This window comes from Cnephaeus nilssonii (assembly GCF_951640355.1).
Source record: "Cnephaeus nilssonii genome assembly, chromosome: 11".
Taxonomy (NCBI): domain Eukaryota; kingdom Metazoa; phylum Chordata; class Mammalia; order Chiroptera; family Vespertilionidae; genus Cnephaeus; species Cnephaeus nilssonii.
Genome location: NC_137082.1, coordinates 31,006,924 through 31,031,856, shown reverse-complemented (window position 1 = coordinate 31,031,856; position 24,933 = coordinate 31,006,924). Strand labels below are relative to the sequence as shown.

Genomic DNA, 24,933 nt, shown 5'->3' with positions numbered 1-24,933 from the left:
AGACATTGTCTCTTCCAGCTCTTCCCTGGCGCCCACCAAGGTGCTGAGTGACAAGAGTCCGCAGAGTCTGGAAGGGAGGCAGGGGCTGTGGGGAGGGGCTGAGAGGAGTCATGGGGGTATCAGAGGCACTTGGTTCAGCAAACCACAGACTATCCAAACCCTAGGAATCCTGGGTCATTTCCTAGATAAGAAAACTAAGGCTCAAAGAGAAGCCACTTAGCCTGAGTCCCTCAGTGAGCCAGTGGCAGGTTGGTCTGCCTGGACTCAAGGCCACACACTCTGCCACTCCTGGACCCATCCATGACTGTAGGAAGAAGGAAGTCAGGAAGGAAGAGCAGGTTTCGGAATGTGACAGTTTGAGAAGGAGAGGGATTATGGGTGGGGTGGCTGGGTGGGGTGGCTGGGGCTTGAGCACTGATCCTTGAGGGCATGCCTGGAAGCTGGTGAGCATCAGCTCCCCTTTTCACACCCTCATCCCAGCCAAGGGACAGGGAAGGGCGTTCATTCATTCATCCAATAAATGTTCACTGAGCATCTACTATGCCCTGGGTCCTGAGCCACCTGAGCCAGACTCTAACAACCTGGAGAGAATGAGAGCCAGGCCTCGCCTTCAGGAGGCTTACAGTCCAGTGGAGGAGAGGGACATATAAGCAACGAACTATAACCCGGCTTCCTTGATGATTGATTGGGGACAATCGGAGTCTCAGAGAGCAGAACACATGGAGGAGGTACTGTTGGGTTTATTTTGGTAAGGGGTCTGGACCCTGGCCTTGAGCTCCTCTCCCAGGTGCCCATCAGTCCCCATGAGGGCTGGGGAGGACGATAGCTAGGGCAGAATTGGTTGTATTCACCAGAACAGTTGCTTTCCCCCTGCTGGATCCTGGCCTGAATATCAGCGCACAAATGCCAGGTCATGGGGGTGTGATGCTGATGAGCACAGAGAACTTAGATCACCAAAAGAGCAGCTCTGGGGACAGGTCACATGGGGACCACAGCAGTGACCTCCTGGGATAAGGCAGGTGTAGAGTTGGTGGGGGTGGGGCGGCAGGTTAGGGTTTCTTGGTAATTGCTTGGCAAAATCATCAAGGAACAAAAAGGACAGGTGTGTTTCTTCTGTGGCAGTAACAGAAGGGCAGAGCGGGGACATATGGGGACAAATAGAGCAAGAAAAAAGACTTTGGTTTAGCAGAAAGGACTTTTTAATACCTGGGTAGTGGGTCGGCTGCCTCTCAGAGGTATGCAAGCTGGAACCCTGATCAAGTATCTACTGAGAACTTGACCCCAGGCAGGAAGTTGCAAGGGAGATGGTCTTTGAGATTCAGGGATAATGATGATATGGTAGTTCTGACTACCTGTGATGAGGCTTCAGATGCCCAGAGGGTGGTGGGGGCCGGTTTGGGCTGTGACAGGGAGAGGGGAAGCCAAGGCAGAATTCTCAGGACATGAACCCTCCTCACCTCCTAACCTCCGCCCCCCACACACACCTTGTAAGCCCCCTGGGGCATGCCAGGGCTGAGATAATTACAACTTAATAACCTCACCCCCTGCTCCTGACTCATCCCCTAAAAAAAAAGAAATTGCATCCTGGTCTGGCCTGTCCCAACATAGGTTGTGGCTTGTCTTCAGCTTCAATGTGCCCTCAGACAAGAAGTCCCTTTCTTCCCAACTCTGGGTCTCAGTTTCTGTCAATCAAATGGAGACTTGGGCTTCCAATGGTCCTGCGAGCTCTGCGGCTGTTATTAGATTAGCCAATCCTATGTACAAGGTAAGTGGGGTTCCTGCCTGTGTTTTCAGGCTAACCAGAGGTCACCTAAGATCAAAGCTCTGGGACTTGAGAGGTCTGTTCCTGCCCAAGAACTCGGTGGGAAGGCTTCAGTCCTACTTTCAAATGTGAGAATTGGCAAACAAGAGGGGAAGTCCCCTGACATTATTGTTCCAGCTTTTGCCACCCAAGGGCACTGTTGAACAGGAGTCCTGCATAGTTCTTGCTCACCCACCACAACAGTGGCTGTAGGAGCTACCACGCTTGGGACACACGTGTCAGCTGTGTAAGTTCCTATTCGTGTGTTCAGTCATTATCCCCAAATCATGACGCCAGGCTAGAGCTTCCAGCCAGGGCCAAACCAGAACTAGGCTTTTCCAAAAATCTCAGGCCTAGGTATTGAGACTAGTACCAGCCCATTCCTCACAAGTAGAGACCAGTTAGAAGGCTTTCACAGTCTAGATAAGAGAGACTCAGTAGCTTGGCCTAAAGTAACAGCAGAAACAGAGATGTGGGATGGATTCAGGACAAGTTTTGGAGGTGGTGCCATGTCAACTTGATGATGGATTGGATACGGGATGTGAGAGCAAAAGGGAGTCAAAAAAGATTCTTTGGTTTGAGCCTGATCCTCAGAACAGATGGGATGCCAGCCACCAAAATGGGGAGAGGGAGAGACTTGGGGGTGGGGCAGAGAGGAAATCAAGAGTTCAGCATGTTGGGTTGGATTTGTCCGGAAGACCAGCAAACAGAGATTTCAGGTAGATGGTTGACTATAATGTTTGGATTTCAAAGGAGAAGTCAGGGTGTAAACTTGGGCGATAACAGCAGCAGACCTCCATCAAGACCACTTCACTTTATCAAAAAACTCCCAGTAATAGTGAACCTCAAAAGGCAAGAGTTTAGGGGCCCCATTCTTTTCCTCCTGAGATGCTCCTTAGATAAAGGTACCCACATCAGAGGATATTGTCAGACTCACAATTATATATGTTAGCTGTTCATCTGACTATTCTTATTATCACGGTTGAGGGCAGAGTGGCTTTCACATTCCCTGGGACAGCGTTAGCCAGCTTCCACGTTTGAGTTTAAATGTTGGAAAGAAGAGGTGAATGTTATTATTGAAGAGGGGTCCTAAAGATTTCTGCAGACACCAGAATTTCATGTTGCAAAGTTCAGCATGTATGAATCAACAACCTAAACTTGGATGTGAAAGATATGTCACATTTACCACTTAAATCACATTAAATTTAACTTTGAGTTCTGATTCCACTGGACTTGTCAGAAAATTCCACCCCAATTATTATTAGGGCTCCCTCCATGTGTCGGTTACTGCTGTGTAACAAACCACCCCAGCACGTACAGGCCTACAACAGCAACCATTCTTGCTCTCATGAACCTGCCATTTGGACAAAGCTCAGCAGGGACAGCTTGTGTCTGCTTCCTTTGGTGGCCAGTGGGGCAGCGTGACTGGAGGCTGGAGAATTTGGTGCCAGCTGCTGCTGGGAGTTCAGCGGTCTGTGGGTTGGAGGTCTCGGACCCTCTCCATGTGGGCTTCTCCGTGGGCCATTTGGCTTTTTTCATGGCATGGCACTGGGTTCCAAGATCAAGCAACTCCAGGAGCCAGACAGAAGCTATATCAACTTTTATGACTTAATCCTTGGAAGTCACAAAGTGCCATTCTGTTTTCGCCACAATTCCTCCCAGATTCAGCAGGAGGAGAAACAGTGGGAGGAGAGCTAGCACGGCAACCATCTTTGGAAAATACAATCTGCCACTCCCCTAACCGAAAAGTTACATGAAGGTTCGAGAGTCTTTAAAAAGCCAAACACTGGCCAGAGGAGCCATTGCTCTGATGTGCATGGACCAAGCCCATGTTGTGTTTTTAGAGTCTGCGACTTCTGGGTTTTTTTGCTTTTGTGGGTCAAAGGTCATAGCAACATAGCCTAGAGGTTCCAAACAAGCACAGACTCGGAAGCCAGATTCCCAGCTCCATCACTTACAGGCTGTACGACTCAGAGCCTCCGTTTCCATCTGTGAAGTTGGAACAGGTTTACGAAGATTAAATGAGCTAATATTTATAAAATGCTTAGTTTTATAAATGCTTGGTTCATAGGAAGTTTTATTAAATTGTCCAGCCAAGAATTACTGAGCACTTACTGTACACTAGGCACCAAATAAAATAGAGCCAAGAGCCCCCTGACGGGTACCCTTGGGCAGGGAGTACTTGATGACATTACTTCAGTGGTTCTCGAGTGTAGCAGATTATATTTCATAGGATGGTCATATCAATATATATCTCATCTCACACGTTCTTCTTACAATGTGGCACTGACCTGTTTTCATCAAGAGGTGGGGTGTGTTCCTTCCCCTTAAACCTGTGCGGACCTTTGTAACAGCCTTGACCAATAGCATATGGTAGACAGAGTGCAACTTCTAAGGTTTGGTCATAAAAGGCATCGCAGCTTCCACCTTGGTCTCTTGGATCACAAGATCAGGGGAATCTAGGTGCCATGCCGTGAGGACACTTCCCAAAGCTTGTGCTTAGATGTTTGAGATCGACCTGCTCTTCTGCTGGACTGTCAACCTCCTGGCAGCAGGGCGAATGTGTACTTCATGGCCATTGGGCCTGCAGCACCCAGCACAACACCCGACCCCTGAATGAATGAACACTGAAGTAGATGGAAGTGGATGGAGGGAGAGGGTGCTTGGGTTGAGGCTGGATATGCCACCCACCTTTCCACTGGAGACACCCCATCCAATTCAAGACAGTCTAAATGCCCCCTCCTCAAGCGAGCCTCGCCATCACCTGCAGACCAGGCTAGGCCCCTCTTTTATACTTTCTTTCAGCTCCACGTACTTTGCCTTAACAACCTATATCAGAATGATAGCTATTTGTGGACTCACCTATTTAGGTGTCACCTTGCTCATCTGGAATATAAAGCTCTGGCCCTAGCCGGTTTGGCTCAGTGGATAAGACATCAGCCTTCAGACCAAAGGGTCCCAGGTTTAATTCTGGTCAAGGGCCTGTCAGGGCTCGTGAAGGAGGCAACCAATTGATGACTCTCTCACATTGATGTTTCTCTCTGTCTTTCCCTCTCTCTCCTAGTATCCCTAAAAATCAATGAAAAAAATATCCTCGGGTGAGGATTAACAACAACAAATAAATAAATACTGAAAGCTCTGTCCTTGGGACTCCAAATGACAGGCAGTTGTCCTCCACAAGGTATTATTATTCCCACTCCACAGAAGGGTACCTTGGAGCACAAAGAAATCAAGCAGAAGGTAGTTTAGCCACTAGATGACCAAGTCAAGATTTGAACCCACATGAGCTGATCCCAAAGGCTGTGCTCGTAACGACTGAGCCACAGAGCCTCACTGTGTATCTCTACAGGGAAAGTCCAGATCTATCTTGCTGACCAATATATCCCAGTGCCAGTCTGGCACAGAAAATACACAGTCAATCCCCATATTTGTGGATTCCGCATTTGCAAATTGGCCTACTGGCTACAATTTATTTTTAACTCCAAGTCAACCCTCATGTGGGGACTGAAGAAAATCGGGTGGCCTAACATGCGTGCTCCCAGCTGAAGTGGGAAAAAGTGATGCTCTGTCTTCTTATTTCTGCTCTTGTACTACAAACAAGTGTCCTTTTGCAGTCTATTTAATGCCACGTTTTCTGCGTTTTTGTCTTTTTGTTCGTAATTTTGCAGTTTAAAATGGCCCCAAGCTTAATGCTGAAGCACTGTCTAATGTTCCTAAGCACAGGAGGCTACAACGTGCCTTATGGAGAAAATGCATGTTAGCTAAGCTTCATTCAGGCCTGAGGTACAGTGTTGTCCCTGAGTGTAATGTTAATGAATCAACAATATATTCAACTAGGGGCCCAGTGCACAAATTCGTGCACCTTGAAAGCACCTGTGGGCCGCGAGGCTGCCGATAGGCACAGGGGTAGGTCTCGGTCCATCCTCCACACCCCCACCAGGCCCCTCCCACTGTGCCCCCCCCCCCTCCGTACCCTATCTGCTGGTAGCCCCGCTCCCACTGCTGCCACTCCCACATGCTGATAGCACCAGCCCCACTTGCACCCACTGATGGCGTCGAGCGATTGGGGCCAGTGCCAGCAGCGGGTGTGAGCGGGGCTCGCGCCGTCAGCAGGTGTGAGTGGCGGCGGCTGCCCCTATTGCCCCTCAGGAGCAGGGGGAGGTGGAGAAGCCCTCAGGGGCGATCAGGGCCGGCAGCTGCTGCTCCCACCCACTGATGGTGCTGAGTGATCAGGCCCAGCAGCAGGTGCAAGTGCTGGGCGGGACTGCGGTGCATGGGAGCAAAGAATTTTCAGTAACCACCAGAGGCTCTCCCCGATGACAGCAACCGGCACCCTGCCTTGGTCTGGCGCCCCTGCTCATCTGCTCCACCATCCTGCTGTGGCCAACGCCTGCCATGTTCCTCACACGCCCCCTGGTGGTCAGTGCACATCATAGCGACCAGTTGTTCGGTTGTTCAGTTGTTCCTCTGTTTGGTCTATTTGCATATTAGCCTTTTGTTATGTAGGATAAGGTGCCTTTAAACAGAAACACACACAAAACAAGGTTATATATTGATCGGCTGATGAAAAAAATTGTGACTAAGGCTCACAGGAACCTAGCCCTGTACTTTCCCTAGGGCAGTGGTTCAGTGCTCACTAATTCACTGTTCACGGAGACTTGATAGAACATAACTACCACAAATAACCAGGATCTACTGTGTGGGACAACTAGTGGCTACATGAGCACATGGCTGGCAGGCTGAGGCAGATGGGAGGGCAGGGGTGAGAAACGTGCCACGGGCTTGGCCTCATCTCCCTGTCCTCTCCCTCAGGGATCAGAGTCACCGAGGTGGACTGGCAGTGGCCAAGGAATGGTGCTGCCCACCACACCCAGGAGTACCCCGGCCCCGAGCTGGTGGTTCGCAGGGGCCAGATGTTCACCTTCATGCTGGAGCTGAACTGTCCCCTGGACAGCAAGGACACCCTCATCTTCACGGTGGAGACAGGTAACTGGCTCACAGCAGCCTCCACTGGCCCACGGTCAGAAACACTTGTCTTGTGACCAGTGACCTGAGACCCTGTAGTCGTCAGCCCAGACGTGGGGGCAAACAAATCCCAATAGGTGGGCTGAGCCCTGGATCCTGGAAGTTTTTGATGACAGCTTTCTGGGGATGGCTGGGAGGAGCTGCAGCAGGCAGTGGGATAGACAAGATGATGACTCTGGAATCCTGAGGACACCAAGGATTCTGGAAGGTACAAGAAGAAGTCAGCAGGCACCTTTGGAGCCCACGCCCTCTTTCCTGGCCACACAAAAGGCAGACTTTGGTCTCGAAGGGGCCTGTCACTTTCCCTTTGATCCAGGAGGTGGGTGGGATTCGGGACAGCTGAGTACCCCATTCTGCCAAGGGCCCAGTCTTGTCTTGGGCAGGCTCTTCCCCGCAGCAGTGTCCCAGCAGCTCTGGGAGGGAAGGCTGCACGTCCAGGCCCCAGGCCCGCGGCTTTCCCGCTTTTCCGGAGCTGGATTTCCTTGGGTGCCTGGGTCTCCTGAGTGCCTCTCCTCTCCTCCAGGGCCCCAGGCTTCTGAGGCTCTCGGCACCAAAGCTGTGTTCCCGACATCGGAGCTGGAGGTGGGAAATGCCTGGACGGCCGTGAGGGCGGCTCAGAAGGGGAACACAGTGACCATCAACATCACCAGCCCTCCCGATGCTATCATTGGCCGCTACCGGCTGAGCGCCAGGCTTTCCTCTCGCCGCAAACACAGTGACCGGAAGCTGGGCGAGTTTGTTCTCCTTTTCAACCCCTGGTGCCCAGGTAGGAGCTGCCAAGTCCGAGGCACAAGCTTTCCTGGGAGTTGTCCTAGAGGAGGGCTTGCCCTTAGAGAGAGCCTGGGAGGCAGGTCAATGGCTAGGGAGGTCCATGCCAAGAGCTCGGTGAGAGCCAGGCCTAGGTGGAGGTGGGCACTGGGCAGAGGAACCTGGTAGCAGGTGCTCCACAGGAGCCTGTGCCAGGGGGACAGGAATCGGTGGTTTCTGGGCGCAGAGGCCAATGGGCAGCGATGGGGCCTGAGGCAGGAGGGGCCCAGGAGTGGGTAAGGGCTGGGCTTTAGCCATCAGACAGCGTTGATTTGGTTCGGTCCCGGCTCTCCTGTTGCTTCTCTCTCTCTGAGTCTCAGTTTTCTCATCTGTAATATGGGAATAACAGCCTACCTCTAAGGGTTATGGTGAGAATTCATAGCACTAATTCTTGTAATGTACAAAGCACATTATAAGGGGTCCTGGGGTCAGTATTCTTATTAGTATTTAAGAAATATGAGGCTGCTGTCGGCACCAGTAGGGTCAGCCAAGGACATGAGGACTCCTAAAATCCTTCAGTCTTGGGCTGGGTTGGGGTTGCTCCCTGCCTGGGAGAGATCGCCAGGTGGAATGGAGCTTGGCCTCCTGACAGCCCGGGAGCCCAGCAAGCCCCTCTCCTGCCAGCCAGTCTCCCGGCACCTCCTGCAGCTGGTCCCACTGAGCCCCTTTGCCCTCTGCTTTTCAGAGGATGATGTGTTTCTGGCCTCAGAGGAGGAGAGACAGGAGTACGTGCTCAATGACAGCGGCATCATCTTCCGAGGCGTGGAGAAGCGCATCCGAGCCCAAGGCTGGAACTTCGGGCAGGTCTCCAGGGGCACAGGCCACTAGGGGGACGTGGGCCAGGGCACGCGAAAACTCATCCCAGGAGCCCTTTCTCCCAGGGGGGCCAAGCTGTCCGACTCCTAGAGCAAATTCCTTCCTCCCTTCATTCATCGGTATTAGTTGTGCCCAGGCCTGTGCCGGGCCCTGGGGAAGGCAATGTGCTTTGGATGCACTTGGAAACAGAACGGTCAGTTCTGCTACAGAAAGCTAAATAGCTTCGATCAAGGGTTCTCAGTCTCAAGCCTGCAACAGCATCGCGTGGAGGCCTCCTGAAAACACGCCGTTGGCTGGGCGCCACCCCCAGAGCGGCTGACTCAGGAAGGGGTGGGGAGGGGGCGATTTGCATTTCTAACGAGTTCCCACGTGAAGCCATTGCTGCTGGTCTGGGGCCACACCTGAGAGCCTCTGGCTTAGATAAATAGTTACGGTCCCGGCGCGATGGACAGAGGAAAGTCCAGGTGGGAGCAGAGGGCGTTCAGAAGAGCATGAAAGGAAACACCACCGCGGGGCTTGTGGGAGGCCACGTGGTGTGAACGGGGCTGGTGTCCACAGCTGGGCGGGACCCGGCCGGGCAGAGGGAAGAGCAGGCAGGGCAGCAGGAGGGGAAGTCGGAGGGTACCGAGGTTCTGCTGCCCAGCCAGGAGAGGGGTGGCAGGCAAGGGAAGGACCTTGACTGCGGGCTGAGGAGTGGGTGTGGAAAGCATTTGGGGTCAGGGGCTGGGCGGGGATGATACCCTTCTCGCCATCCACTTCTTACAGTCATGTGGGAAAGTGAGGGTTCCCAGACCCTCCCAATTTTCCAAGCCTGGACATTTTCATTTGTATGTAAAAACCTCCCAGTGTTTCAATGAATTCGCCGAGTTTTCCAATTAAGTCAAATGTAGCTGAAAAGAAAATCATAAAAGCCATACGAGAATGCCAGTGGGGTGGGTGTGACTCCGGAGCCACAAGTGTACACTATTGGCTCTGGGGAGCCACGGGGGCTACTGAGCAGGAGAGGACATGATTAGGGCCGAGCTTCTGGTTCCCGGATGACTATTGAGGAAGGGTTTCTGAGTCTTGGGGATGCTCTGTGGGGCCCCGGGAGGGGGCGGTGGTTACTGGGAGGCAAACTCCCCTGCACAACACAAATGACTGACTGGGTGAGGTCGGGGGAGGGTCTGGAATATGGTTGAGGCTCTGGCTCTAAGCACAGCCTCTCTGGGGACAGTTTGAGGAGGACATCCTGAACATTTGCCTCTCCATCCTGGACCGGAGCCCCAGTCACCAAAACGACCCAGCCACCGATGTGTCCTGCCGCCATGACCCCGTCTACGTCACCAGGATCATCAGCGCCATGGTGAGGATCCCCGCCATCCCCGCCATCCCCGCCCACCTCTTGTTTTAATTCTCCACTGCTGCCTAGCAAACCACCCTGAAACTCAGGCGTGTAAAACAGCCGTTTATTATGCTCACAATTTTGCAGATCAGGGACTTGGGCAGGGCACCGTGCGGATGGCTTGTCTCTGCTCCAAGATGCTTGGGCAGGGGGTGTCTGAGTGGCTGCAGATGTCTGGGATGCACTGATGGGACCATCTATCTGGGGCTTGGTTCTGGCGGCCAGTGTCCTCTGGCAGCCCTTGGTCTCTCCCCTGCCGTGCCCGCCGGAACTGGACCGTGAAGATGGCTTGTTCACTTCCCTGGCTGGCGCTGGGATGGGGTCGTGGGGAGAGCTGGGGCTGGCCAGTCATCGCTCTGTCTCTCCACGTGGCTGGCTTGGGCTTCCTCGGAGCATGGAAGTCTCAGGGTAAACAGGCGTGGCACCTGGCTTCTCCGCACCTGATTGTTCCAGAAAGAGGAAGTCGGGGCTGCCGGTGGCACAAGCGCCTGTGCCTGGAAACCGGCACCGCATCACTTCCACCATAGTCCTTGGCAAAGCAGTCACAGCAGCCGGATTGGGGAGAGGGTACACAGACTCCCTCCCGGGGGAGGGCTGCCATCTTTAACCCATTGCACACCAGTCCTCCCTCCTCAAAAGAAGGCCTTGTAGCTCTCTCTGAGAGAAAGCGAGTGTTAGACCAGGGGGTGGGTATCGTGATTACCAAATGGACAAAGCTGCTTTTCGCATATTTGGTACTCAGTCCCCCAAGGCCTCAGGGAGATGTTGGAGTTCAGGGACTCCACAGCAGGGACCAGTCCTGACAGTTGAGCACTAGGGCTGTGGGGCACGAGTCCTGAACTCCTTTTACTCACTTGCTGGGTGACCAGGGCAAGTCCCTTAACCTCTCTGAATCTCTCTCTCTCTTTTGTTGTTTTTTTTTATCTGAACACAAAAGTAAAATAATAGAACCTACTTGAAGCAGGTTGATATAGCGTGCCCAACGCTTTAGAGGTGTGCCTGGCACCCGAGAAGCATTTATCGAATGTTAGCCGACTCCATAATTCTTATTCGACCAACCGTTCCCCAAATCACACCATTTAAAACAGGAAATGCTCTAAGACTGTAGATGATTTCCAACAATACAGTAACCCGATGGGAGGTCACTGAACGTAGTAAATGGTAGCGAAACGTAGAAATTTTAAGACAGTAAAATTTTCAGACAATTTAAAAGCAAGGGGTGGCCCCAAATGACTGGGTGGTCCAAAGCTGGGGGTGATTTTCCGATGGCGAGGCTGCTGAAGCGGGGAGCCCTGCCTGGTGGTGGACCCATCTGTCTGTGCAGGTGAACAGCAACAACGACCGGGGCGTGGTTCAAGGCCAGTGGCAGGGCAAGTACGGCGGCGGCACCAGCCCTCTGCACTGGCGTGGCAGCGTGGCCATTCTGCACAAGTGGTTCAAGGGCAGGTTCAAGCCCGTCAAATACGGCCAGTGTTGGGTCTTCGCGGGAGTCATGTGCACAGGTACTCCAAAATTAGGCCAGTTCTCTCATTTACATTTATTTGCATAGATCTTTTCTCTCCTCTCCCCCCTCCCCCCCAAAAAAAAAAAAACAGTCTTTCTTTACTGGTGAAGGGGAAATAGAAGTCTGGTTGATGAAGAAAGAAAGCAGATCGTTCATTTACGTGACTGTGGATCATTTATCTGGCCGAAGGAGTCCCACCTCCCTCTGCCTGGAACTCACCGAGTGCCTTTGGGCAAATCCTGTGGCCCCAGGGCCTCCGTCCCCTCGGGACTCCAAGGCTGTTACATGGCTTCCAAGGTCCTGCCAGCCTTGGAGCCTGTCCATTCCAAAGTGGGGGAGGGGGCAGTAGTATCCCCAGAAGTCCCCTGACAGAAGGTAGAGGAGATGGTGGTGTTTGTGTGCGTGGAGACAGGAGTCCCGGCCCTGACGAAGTAGACAAAGACGAGGAGGAGCCTGTGGTCAGAAATGAGGGGGGGCAGCAAGCTGGGGGAGCCAGACCCCTCCCCAGGGCAGGGTCCTGGCCTGCTCCTGAAGCCTCACCAGCCTCCTCCTTTTCAGTCCTTAGGTGCTTGGGGATCGCCACACGGGTTGTGTCCAACTTTAACTCGGCCCATGACACAGACAGGAACCTGAGTGTGGACAAATACGTGGACTCCTTCGGGCGGACCCTGGAGGACCTGACGGAAGACAGCATGTGGTGGGTCCCAGGCCCGCTGGGTCCCAGGGGCTCCCTGAGGCAGTCCCCAATCTGGAGCCCAACTCTCCTGAGTTGAGCCAGTTCTGGGAGGAGTGAGAGGCACCCTGTGTGGGGTGGGGGGGGGGGGGGGTCCTAGGCAGGGTGACTCTGCTGAGATGCAGGAGTCTTTGGACACGTGACTCGGAGGTCACGAGGGGGCTCAAGGTCTGACTGCCTTGAACCCCTGGTCCTCCCCTCTGTGGGACAAAGCCCTCCCCAGAGTTCTGTGACTATTAAATTTTTTAAAATAGGAAACGCATTCCTGTGCTTTGAAATTCCAAAGGTACAAAATGGGCCACAGTGGTAAGTCTCCCTCCCACCCAGGCCCGGCCTCCCTGTCCTCCCCCCGGAGGCAGCACGGTGATTAGCTTCTCCCATCTCTTCCCAGAGTCTCTGCAGACACAGGAACATGCACATAGTGAGTCCCCTTACACACCTGCTTTTTAATATTGGCAGCTTTGTGTGATTAGGCAGACCTCGTCTTATTGCACATTTTATTTATTGTGCTTCACTTTATTGCACTTCACAGATGTATTTTTGACAAATTGAAGGCAAACCCCCCCTCCCATAAGCAAAAATAAAAATAAAAAATCAGAACTCGTTTATTGTAATACCTCGCTTTATTGCGGTGGTCTGGACCCAAACCCAAAACATCTTCCAGATCTGCCTGTACTATCATCTTGCGTTTACATGTAACAACTTTATATCAGTACATGCAAGGTTTTCTTATTACTTGTAGTGTGTAAAATAACGTCACACTAGTGTATGCGAGGCCCAGTTCTGAGTGCTACATATATACTAACTCACGTATTCCTCCAAAGAACCTTGTGAGCTAGAGAGTATTATTGTCTCTATTTTGCAGATGAGGAGCCTGGGCACAGAGAGGTTAGGTAACTTGTCTAAGGCTGTACAGCTGGTGAGTGGACCAGCAGGGGTGGCACCTGGTCTGCCTTTCGGTTATATGGGAACAATCGTCGTTTGTCTAACCATCTCACATGGATGGACCGAACGGTTGCCTTTTATAAACAAGGCTTCAGTGAATAACCTCGTCTGAATGTTCATACGTATACGAGTTGTCACACAAGTCAACTTTCTAAAGAGCAGAGGAAACCAGGAAGAACATACAACCCAGAGCACAGACAGCCTTGGCAACCCTGGCCTTCGAATGTCCTCGCCCCGCCAAGGAGTATGCCCAGGAGCCCTTCCCCCACCCTTCTCCTGCCTCACATCACCCGCCTCTCTTCTCCCCTTTCCTTCTCTTTTTGCTTCTCGTCACTCCCTGTCCCCACAGGAGCACCACACAAAGGAACAGACCTGCTTTGGGATGTTGGGGCCTCTGTCACATGCAGGCTATCACTGTCCTCCTGCTTGCCCCCAGGTGCTTATCAAGATGTCTTCCCAAAGACCGTGACCGACCAAACAAGGGTTCGGAGGCAGCTGTAAAGATGCCACGTTGGACCAACTAGGTTTCTCTCTGCTGCTTCCTTACTGTGTGACCCTGGTCACCTTCCCTTGTCTCACAGTCTCATCTTTAACGTAGGAAACTTAAAATAAAACCTGAGCTCCTTGCCAAAGCCTGCAGAACTCTGCATAATCTGAACCCTACTTGCACCCCATGCTTGCTGTAGCCCAGAGATACTTACATACTTTCTGTTCCTTGGACACACTCAAGCTTTTTCTTGTCTCGAGAGCCTTTGCACATGCTGTTCCTCCTGCCTGGAACACTGTTCCCTTCCCTCCTCCCATGGCTACTTCTTTCTCCTTTAAGTCTCATCTCCGATGTCATTTACCTACAGTTGGTCTCCAGCAGTTATGCTCTATCTCAGGCCCCTCTTTTCACAGCATTTATTGTTCTTTGCATTTGTTTTTATTTATCTGCTTACTTAATTTGGCCTATCTCCCCATCTGTCTCCTTTGTTAGAATGTAAGCTGCATGAGAGCAAGGATCTTCTGTCTTATTTGCAGTTGTATTTCTAGTATCTTAAACAACAAATTCTTGATACACACACACACACACACACACACACACACACACACACACACGATACGTTCTCATCAGTCCAGTTAAATGAATGGCTCACAAGATTCCGCCACAGCACTCTTGCAGAGTACCAGCCCAGGGATGGCTCCCTCTAGGAACTTCCCCTCACATGGGCCTCTGTGCTCACTGTAGGCCACCCTGCCCCCTCCTCTCTCTGTGGCAGGAATTTCCATGTCTGGAATGAGAGCTGGTTTGCCCGGCAGGACCTGGGCCCCTCTTACAATGGCTGGCAGGTTCTGGATGCCACCCCCCAGGAGGAGAGCGAAGGTATGGGCTCAGCCGGGTGGGTCCCAGACACCTGCTTTTCCTCACCCGTGCTGCTCACCCCTACCCGTCCTGCCCAGGTGTGTTCCGGTGCGGCCCGGCCTCAGTCACTGCCATCCGTGAGGGCGACGTGCACCTGGCCCACGACGGCCCCTTTGTGTTTGCGGAGGTCAATGCAGACTACATCACCTGGCTCTGGAATGAGGATGACAGCAGGGAACGTGTGTATTCAGACACCAAGAAGATTGGGAGGTGCATCAGCACCAAGGCTGTGGGCAGCGACTCCCGCGTGGACATCACGGGCCTCTACAAGTATCCAGAGGGTAAGGGCAGCAAGGTGGCCTCCATCAGCCGCCCCGATGACCCGACCTCTGCAGAGGGACAACCCTGGGTGGCAGGGCTAGGCCCTTTCCCGGATGTTCTGGTGGTGGTAGCATCCTTCAGCACGGTCTCTGTGCTTTGAGCCAAGTGCCTATAGCTTCTATTAATAGCTTCCTCTGTTTTCTACGATTTCCCACATCTAATGATAGTAATAGCTACATGTCCTTGAACACTTACCATGTGCCAAGCACTGTATGAGCTATGTTCACATATAATAATAATTACTATAAACATAGTGATGATAGTAGTAGATTTTTTTTAACTTGAACATCTAGGATACTTAGCACTAGGGCCCAGTTCAAAATTAATAATCCTATATAATAAAAGCCTAGGTGGCATCACGCCCTCGCATGACATCATCGCAAGATGGCTGCCACAAGATGGTTGCACACACAGCAGAGGTGAGGCCTCGTGGCCACTCCATGCGGTGAGGCCTGGGGGTCCCGCAGCTCTGCACTGCGCCGAGGAGGCAGGTGCCAGCGTCTTTGCCACCTCATGTGGAGGAGGCGGGTCCCGGCAGAGGAGGCGGGTTGCAGCAGAGAAGGACAGTTGTGGGCAATCAGGCCCCAGCAGGGCAGGGCAGTTGGGGGCCATCAGGCCAGCAGGGGAGTGCAATTGGGGGCGATCAGGCCAGTAGGGGAGGGCAGTTGGGGGTGATCAGGCCCTGGCAGGGGAGGGCAGTTGTGGGCAATCAGGCTGGCAGGGCAGGACAGTTGTGGGCAATCAGGCTGGCAGGGCAGGACAGTTGGGGGCCATCAGGCTGGCAGGGGAGGGCAATTGGGGGCGATCAGGCCAGTAGGGGAGGGCAGTTGGGGGTGATCAGGCCCTGGCAGGGGAGGGCAGTTGTGGGCAATCAGGCTGGCAGGGCAGGACAGTTGGGGGCCATCAGGCTGGCAGGGGAAGGCAATTGGGGGCGATCAGGCCCTGGCAGGGCAGGGCAGTTGGGGGCCATCAGGCTGACAAGGGAGCAGTTAGGGGGTTATCAGGCTGGCAGGCAGAAGCAGCTAGGGGCAATCAGGAAGGCAGGCAGGCGAGCAGTTAGGAGCCAGCAGTCCCGGATTGTGTGAGGGATCCCACATTGGAGAGATACAGGCCGGGTTGAGGGACACCCACCCCACCTCCATGCACGAATCTCATGCACCAGGCCTCTAGTAATAATAATGACAATAACAGCAGGGCCTGTTTATCACCTGCCAAAGCCTATGCCATGGTCACTAATCTGTGCTCTCTCTCTCCTTCTCTCTCTAAAAAAAAAAAAAAAAAAAAGCCCTAGCCGGTTTGGCTCAGTGGGTAGAGCCTGCAGACTGAAGGGTCCCAGGTTCGATTCCGGTCAGGGGCACATGCCTGGATTGCAGGCTCCATCTCCCCGCTGGGGGCATGCAGGAGGCAGGAAAATCTAGTGATTCTCTGTCATCATTGATGTTTCTATCTCTCTCCCTTTCCCTCCCTCTCTGAAATCTATAAAAAATATATTAAAAAAAACAACAATAAATAAAAATTTTAAAGTTATTTAAATAGTCCAGAACCAAACAGAATGCATATGGCTGAGGTCTGCATATGGCTCTTGGGCTGCCAATGTGAGACCTCCAAGCAGCCGTGGGAAATTAAAGTGAAGAGAGGGCGGGTGGTTCTGCCTGGAGAATCGGGGAAATGAGAAAAGGTGGGCCTGGATCTGAGAGGTGCGATGCCCCGCAGGGTCCCGGAAGGAGAGGCAGGTGTACAGCAAGGCCGTGAGGAAGCTGTTCGGAGTGGAAGCCTCTGGGAGGAGGGCCCGGGTCCGCAGGGGCGGCGGCCGCGGTCTCTGGCGCGATGACCTCCTAGAGCCCGCCACCAAGCCCAGCATCACGGGCAAGTTCAAGGTGCTGGAGCCGCCCATGCTGGGCCACGACCTAAAGCTGGCCCTGAGCTTGACCAACCTCACCTCCCGGGCCCAGCGGGTCCGAGTCAACCTGAGCTGTGCCACCATCCTCTACACCCGCCGGCCGGTGGCCGAGATCCTGCGTGAGTCCCACCCAGTGCGGCTGGGGCCCGAAGAAGGTAAGACCACCCTGCGCCACCGGGTGGGACCTGGCCAGCCCAACCCCTTTTCCAGGAGGGTTGGGGCGGGCCTTGACTTCCCATAATCCTACATTCATTCCCAGGAAAGAAGAGGGTATTCCTATCAGTGCCTTGCCTCTGGTCTGCTCTTTCCAGATGAGAAAACTGAGGCTCAGAGGGGCTAACTAATGAGAATAGTAATAAAAGTCCACAATCATCTGGTGGCAAACTGACCTAATGGTGAGAGGATTTATAGTCTCTATTTAACAAATTAGTATAAATATTTACATGCCGAATAAACACCTGTTGGGAGCATTTCATACCCCCTGGAATATGCTTATGTCACCTTCTCCAGTCCAGGTGCCCTGCATGAGAGGGGTAGGTGAGTGAGAGATGTTTATTAAGTACTTACACGTGCCAGGCCCTGTCCTGCGAATTCAACTCACACCCAGAAAGGTGAACTCACAAGTCCAAGGTCACACAATCAGTCTGTGTAGAGGCAGGACTCACACCAGTCTAAGAGCCCACAGCAAAAGCCAGGGCACATTGCACAGCTGGCCCTGTTGCCTGACTGCAGGCCTGGGAGAGGTGGGTGCGGTAAGCCCATACGGACTGTGCTTAACGTGCCTAACGGTACCTTTGCCTGAAAAGCACCCTTGATATTTTGAACCAAAACATCGTCCTTTTGAAGTTTTTTGCACAATTTTAAGTTACTTTATTCTAACTGCTTTTAAATATATGTATTTCAAGGATTTTTTGTATAATCTTTACACATAGCACTTCATCTATGATTTACTAAATGTATGCCATTTGATTATTCTTTCTCTTTTTCCTACTCTCTCTCCCTCCCTACCTCTGTCTTTCTCTCCCTCTTTCTGTCTTTATCTATCTATCTCTTCACATACCTTCTGAACTCTAAGGATTCAATTAAACAAAGAAACTGTTGCTCTGGTTCAGTTTCTGGTGAGTGAAACTTGTGTACCTTGACAAGGCGTGAAAACATATGAAGGAGGTGTCATTTAATTTTCACAAAATCTAACTCACACTTTATAATGAAATATTAATTAACATATACTTTCTCCTGGCTTTTAGCAATTTTTTTTCATATTGAAAGTAATACACAGTCATTAATGACTGAGAGCACACGAGAGAAAGGTCACCTGTGATCCTGCCACCCACCTACAAATGAACATATCTTCCTTGCAAATTTTTAATGCCTGTTTGCTTTCTGAAAAACATAGTTTTAATTATATTGCAAATACTCATTGGTGCCCTGCTCTTTACACTTTACATTGTAATTTAAATTTTTATAAGCCTTTCATTTACATCATTTTAATAGATGTGTAATCTGTAAAAATATATGGTGATGTATTTTATCTTTTTCCCTCTTTTGGGTAATTATCAGCTTATTGCTATTTAAAAATACAAACACTAATGTAAACAACTTGGTGCAAAAAAAAAATACCCTTTTTCTCACCTCAATTTTTTATTGTTTTGTTAGAATACATTCACAAACATGGAATTACTGAGCTAAATGGTATGTCTATTAAAATATAAAATGTATTAACATTTATCATTTTTTGATTCGTGGACATTTTTAGCAGTTTTAGATTTACAGAAAATTTGAATAGAAAGTACAGAGAGATTCCATATACCCCCTCACCACCTCCCATCTTTCCCTATTATTAACATCTTGCTTTAGTGTGGAACATTTGTTATAATTGATGAGCTAATATTGATACAATATTTATAACTAAAGTCCATAGTTTACATTAGGGTCCACTGTATTGTACAGTCTATAGGTTTTGACAAATGTATAAATGACACGTATTCTCCACTGGAATATCACACAGAATAGGTTCACTGCCCTAAAATTGCAAGTTTTGTTTTTTTTTTACCAACTCATTCTTCCCTCCCTCTCCTTGAACCCCTGGCAACCACTGATCTGTTTACTGTCTCCATAGTTTTGCCTTTTTGAGAATGTCCTACAGTTGGAATCATAGAGCCTTTTCAAATTGGCTTCTTTCAGTTAGAAACATCTACTTAAGATTCCTCCATTATATGGATACTAGAGGCCTAATGCACGAAAATTTGTGTAAGAGTAGGCCTTCCTTCCCCTGGCTGCCGGCACCAGCTTCCCTCTGGCACCCAGGACCCGGGCTTCCCTCCTCCGGCCGCCGGTAGGCACCCAGGACACAGGCTGGCTTCCCTCCCGCCCCAGCTTCATCAGGAAGGACGTCCAGAATGACATCTGGTCTAATTAACATATTACCCTTTTATTATTATAGATACCACAGCTTATTTATCCATTCACCTACTGAAGGGCAGGCTTCTTAGTTGCTTCCAGGTTTTAGCAACTATGAAGAAAGCTGCTATAAACATCTGGGACATCTGTTTGTGCAGGTTTTTGCGTGGACAGTTTTCAACTCTTTTGGGTAAATACCAAGGAGTGTGATTGTTGGATGGTATAAGAGTATGTGTAGTTTTCTAAGAAACTGCCAAACTGTCTTTCAAAATGGCTGTGCCATTTTGCATTTTCACTAGCAATGAGCAAGAGTTCCTGCTGCTCTACATTCCCTCCAACACTTGGTATTGTCAATACTTTGGATTTTTGCCATTCTAATAGGTGTGTAGTAGTATCTCACTGTTGTTTTCATTTGCAGTGCCTTAATGATTTAGGATGTTGAGCATCTTTTCATATGTATCTGTATAGCTTCTTTGGTGAGGTGTCTGTTCAGATCTTTTGCCCATTTTTTTTTATTGTGTTGCTCATTTTCTTATTGTTGACTTTAAGGGTACTTAGTATATTTTGGATAGCAGTCCTTGATCAGATATATCTTTTTTAAAAATATATTTTCTTAATTTTTTACAGAGAGGAAGGGAGAAGGATAGAGAGTTAGAAACATCAATGAGAGAGAAACATCGATCAACTGCCTCCTGCACACCCCCTCCTGGGGATGTGCCCGCAACCAAGGTACATGCCCTTGACCTGAATGGAACCTGGGACCCTCCAGTCCGCAGGCCAATGCTCTATCCACTGAGCCAAACCAGTTAGGGCTATCAGATATATCTTTTGCAAATACTTTCTCCCAGTCTGTGGCTTATCTTCTCATTCTCTCAACAGTGTCTTTCACAGAGCAGAATTTTATAATTTTAATGAAGTCCAACTTGTCAATTTTTTCTTTCATGGATTGTGCCTTTAGTGTTGTATCTAAAAAGTCACCACTATACCCAAGATCTCTAGGTTCTCTCCTAGGAATTTTATAGTTTTGCATTTTACACTTAATCTTATGATTTATTTTGAGCTCATTTTTGTAAAGAATATAAATCTGTGTCTACATTTATTTATGTTTGTTTATTTATTTGTATTTGAATGTCCAGTTATTTCAGCATTATGTTTTTAAAAAACTATAATTTCTTCATTTACTTTCTTTGTGACTATATTTATGTGGCTCTATTTCTGGACTATCTATTCTGTTCCATTGATGTAGTTGTCTGCTCTTTACCAGTACCATACTGTTTTGATTACTGTAGCTTTTAGTGAATCTTGAAGTCAAGTAGTACTGGTCCTTTGATCTTATTTTCCTTCAATATTATGTTGACTCTTCTGATCTTTTGCCTCTCCACATAAATTTTAGAATCAGTTTTTCAATACCCATGAAATAACTTACTGGGATTTTGATAGGATTGCCTTAAATATAGATCAAGCTGGGAAGAACTGACATCTCGATAATATTGGGTCTTCCTATCCATGAACATAGACTATCTCTCCATTTATTTATTTGTTTGACTTGTTTCATCAAAGTTTTGTTCTTTCCTCATATAGATCTTGTACATATTTTGTCAGATTAATGCCCAAGTATTTCATTTTGGGGATGCTAGTGTAAATGGTATTGTGTTTTTAATTTCAAATCTCACTTCATTGCTGGTTTATAGGAAAGTGATTGTATATTGATCATATATCCTGTGACCTTGCTGTAATCACTTATTAGTTCCAGGATTTTTTTGTTGTTGTTCTTTTAAATCCTGTACATAGATGATCATGTCATCTGTGAAAAGTTTTCTTTCTTCCTAATCTGTATGCTTTTTATTTCCTTTTCTTGTCTTATTGCCTTAGCTGGGTCATTCAGTACAATGTTAAAAAGGGGTGACGAGAGGGGACATCCTTTCCTTGTTCCTGACCTGAGTGGGAAAGCTTTGAGTTTCTCACCATAAAGTGTGCTGTCAGCTGTAGGTATTTTGTAAATGCTCCTTATCAAAGTTCTCAGGGAACAGAGAGTGTGAGCCAAGTTCAAGCCTTTAAGGACCTTTTCCACAGGTTTAACACTCTGGGGCAGGAAGGAAATGGAAATAAAGAAAGCAGTGGCAATAGGACAGTAGAGGATGGTAGGGTCTGGAACAAACTGGGAAGGACATGGTACACCTAAATAATAATTATATATGTATGTCAAAAAAATAGCCCAAATATGACTGACAGTCAGATATGGCCTGTGGTAATCTATACTCACAAGAAAAGAATACATAGATAGTGTGTTTGTGGCTGGTGAGAGAGACAGAGATAGCCAGGACCAGAGGAGCTTAGAAGGCAGCGAGCACAAGATCACTGGGTGGGGTTATCAGTGAAGGTTTTTCATTATTGGTGGGGCTGGTTAGGACTGGGCCTTACTGGGGAGGGAGGATTTGGAGAACTGTGAGGAAATTGGCCTCCTCCATCGATTGGAAGCTTGAGACAGGTCTTTGGTCTCCCTCTTCTCTGCACCTAGCACATAGCAGGTGCTTAATAAACAGTGAGTGAATTCCTGATGGGATGAATGATTGATGAACTGAGAAATTTCCATCTGGAATGACTAGGGAAAGTTTAAAGACATTTCCAGGAACTCTTAGAGAGACAATCTGATGTCATGGTAGCTGACTGGCCTGAATTTGAATTCCACCTCATCTTAGCTCCTTGATTCACTTACCAGGTGACATTGGACAAGAAATTACCCTCTCTGAGCCTTAGGTTTCTTCATCTGCGAACTGATAATGATAATGCCAGCTTCCAGTTAGTTGCAAGGACCAGAAAGAGTGTAACTATGAATTGAACATTCCTTTCCTCTTTCTGGGTCCCGTTGAAAAAAAACATTGGATTCCCAACTCCCACCTCTGCTTTCCTTTCCAGAGAAAAAGATCCCAATCACAATATCTTACTCTCAATATAAGGAAGACCTGACAGAGGACAAGAAGATCCTGTTGGCTGCCATGTGCCTTGTCACCAAAGGAGAGAAGCTCCTGGTAGAAAAGGACATTACTCTGGAGGACTTCATCACCATCAAGGTGACCTCTGTCTGCATCCACCACCCTGTTCCTGGCCAAGCTGAGGGAGGAAATCAGAGGCTGGAGGGTGTGTGTGTGTGTGTGTGTGTGTGTGTGTGTGTGCTTTTGGCTCTGGCTTCAACTCTTAAGGGTAGGAGAAATGGCATGGATGCAGGGGGATGGATATAATGATGGAGCTAGGTAACTGGGTGTGTGAAAGCAAGGGGTAGAGATGATCTTGCCCCATCCTCTGACCTACCAGGACCATGGGTTTTCCTGGGGAAATGAGGATGAGAAGGGATGATTTTATGGGTATTGCCCCTCCAGGTGCTGGGCCCAGCCATGGTGGGGGTAGCAGTTGTAGTGGAAGTGCTGGTGGTCAACCCCCTCTTGGAGAAAGTAGAAGACTGTATGCTGATGGTGGAGGGCAGTGGCCTTCTCCAGGGACAGCTCAGCATTGAGTAAGTGCCAACCTGGGGAGGGTGGAAGTGTGGGGGGAGGGCTGCCATTCTTATAAGATGGGCTATAGAGAAGCTGCTAATGTGACCTTGATCTTGAGGTTTCTGGAGAGCCACGGACTGGCAGGACAGCTCAGGAATGGGAGAGGGCTGATGGTCTGCTTTTCTCCTTTTCCCTTTCCCCAGTGTACCCAGCCTGGAGCCCCAGGAGAGGGCCTTGGTCCAGTTCAACATCACCCCCTCCAAGAGTGGCCTAAGGCAGCTGCAGGTGGACTTTGTCAGCTCCCAATTCTCAGACATCAAGGGCTTTGTGATCATCCACGTGGCCACAGCCAAGTGATGGGCCACAAGGGGATGAGAGCGGAGGAGATGGCTCTCGTTCCTCTCCCATCCACCTTTTTATTCTGTCATGTGGAAGCCAGGAGCCCTGGGTTCAAGTCCTGCTTCAGCTTCTGCCCCTCTTGGGCCTTGGTTTCCTGTCTGTAAAATGAGGTCTTAGACTCAGTAATCCTTAAACTTTTGGACAATGGTGGATTATGTAGGGAGCCTTTACCATCTTCATCTCATCACCCTGGTTGCTGGAGGCTGACAGATCAAGCATCAGAGTAACCCCAACCCACCTGGCACTGCCACCTCCTGGCAGGCAGATCACCGGCACCCTGGCTGACTCCTGGCTCTCGTTGCTTCTCTCTTAGCTCTTCAATGCTCTGACCACATCCAGACCCAAGACTCTCCTCCTGGCTCTTACAAAGAACCCAAAAGTTTTCAAGCTGAAACCTAAATGTTTCTTAACATTCCCATTTTACATAGAGTGAAGAGCCTTGACCACAGACTTGTGCTTGCCATTTACACCCTCTAAGTGTTACCCCAAAGTCATGCTCCTAAAGAGCATCAGATTTGAAGGGATGGGAGATTTTCTCTCAATGAAGACACAGGCCCAAAATCTGAGGGGTTACTTCTGCCTAAAAGAAGCTGAAGATAGAAAAGGAGCCATTAAGACTGAGTTACATTTGGGTATTCAGTCCCAAATCTGATCTAGTTGTGGTCATAAATGATCTCATGCAACCAGCCCAGTGTTGATTTACTTCTTTGGAACCAGGATAGTGTTGACTTTGCAGAGCATCCCCAAGCAGCTTACCTATGCTCAATCACACTCTTAGCATCAAACAGGACAGAGACCCGTGGGATGAGGACCAGCATGAAGACTTCCAGGTTCTGAAGATAACCACACCAGACAGGAAAATCAGCTCCAAAATGTTCTACACAGTCAAAGGAATGATAATTAATCATATAACTGAAGACTGGAGTGAAGGAATAAAATGGAGTCACAATGGTCACGCTACTAAATTATTAAAATAAAGTAGACTAAAGCATGAGGAAACAATTCTATTCTTTTTTTAATATATTTTTATTGATTTCAGAGAGAAAGGGAGAGGGAGAGAGAGATAGAAACATCAACAATGAGAGAGAATCATTGATCGGCTGCCTCCTGCAATCCCCCTACTGGGGATCGAGTCCACAACCTGCACATGTGCCCTTGATGGGAATCGAACCCAGAACCTTTCAGTCTGCAGGCCGACACTCTATCCACTGAGCCAAACTGGCTAGGGCAATTCTATTCTTTTTTAACTGACCCTGTGAACTTAAACTTTTGAACTTTCCAGTCCTGCATGAATACCTGGACCCACATCAGGTCGTTGTACAACAATGCCTGGCTATACATCATACCCTCTGGGTTGACTATCTAAGTGACTTTGAGAAGAAATTGCTTCATTGTCCAGATGACTGGACATATGAAAATTACCATCTCAGACCAATTCATAGGCTAAGAATAGAGGACTGATTCTTCTCAAGAATGTACTTTTTACTATAAGAACCCTCAGCTTTTTTTTTTTTCCCCCCTTCAGAACACTCTGAATCTTCTGAGTTGTGTTTCCAGTTTACTAACCCTAAGACCCTTGAATAAATCTTTGTTATTTTATTTCTAGTCAAAGCCTCTTGACTCTTTGGAGTATGTTTGACATAATTTTAAGTATGAACAACAGCAACAAAGCAGGCTCATCTACAGTGAGACATCACCTTGATGCAAAACTCAAGTGGGAACAATTATGTAGTGGGTCTTTTCAAAAAGGGGGTCAGGCAAATACATGGACAGTCTTTGATGGATGATCCTTGTGACCAAGGCCTCAGTGAAGGCATTTCTCTGATGATTCTACACAGCATGGGGACAGCTTAGAGAACCCAGATGAGTGGATGCAGACCCTTGTGCTGCCTCAGCTCTCAGACCCCCTTTCCAAACCTAGTTTTGGATGCTGGTCCCCTGTGAGAGGGGCAGCTGGAGGTTGAGAGCAGGCAGCCACTTCCTCAGGGTTGAGCAGTAAGAA

The 24,933-nt window shown here is 49.3% G+C and overlaps 1 protein-coding gene across 1 annotated transcript; it reads left to right on the top strand.

Moving 5' to 3' along the window:
- Positions 1 to 4,304: 4,304 nt before the first annotated feature.
- TGM6 (transglutaminase 6) lies at positions 4,305 to 22,889 on the top strand (the record flags this gene model as incomplete). Its single annotated transcript, XM_079784705.1, has 13 exons — positions 4,305 to 4,365; positions 6,614 to 6,787; positions 7,350 to 7,592; positions 8,319 to 8,437; positions 9,666 to 9,794; positions 11,158 to 11,335; positions 11,896 to 12,034; positions 14,278 to 14,381; positions 14,459 to 14,701; positions 16,455 to 16,796; positions 21,958 to 22,112; positions 22,419 to 22,552; positions 22,736 to 22,889. 13 exons carry the CDS (start codon positions 4,305 to 4,307, stop codon positions 22,887 to 22,889), a joined length of 2,175 nt encoding a protein of 724 aa, XP_079640831.1.
- Between the last annotated feature and the right edge of the window lie 2,044 nt (positions 22,890 to 24,933).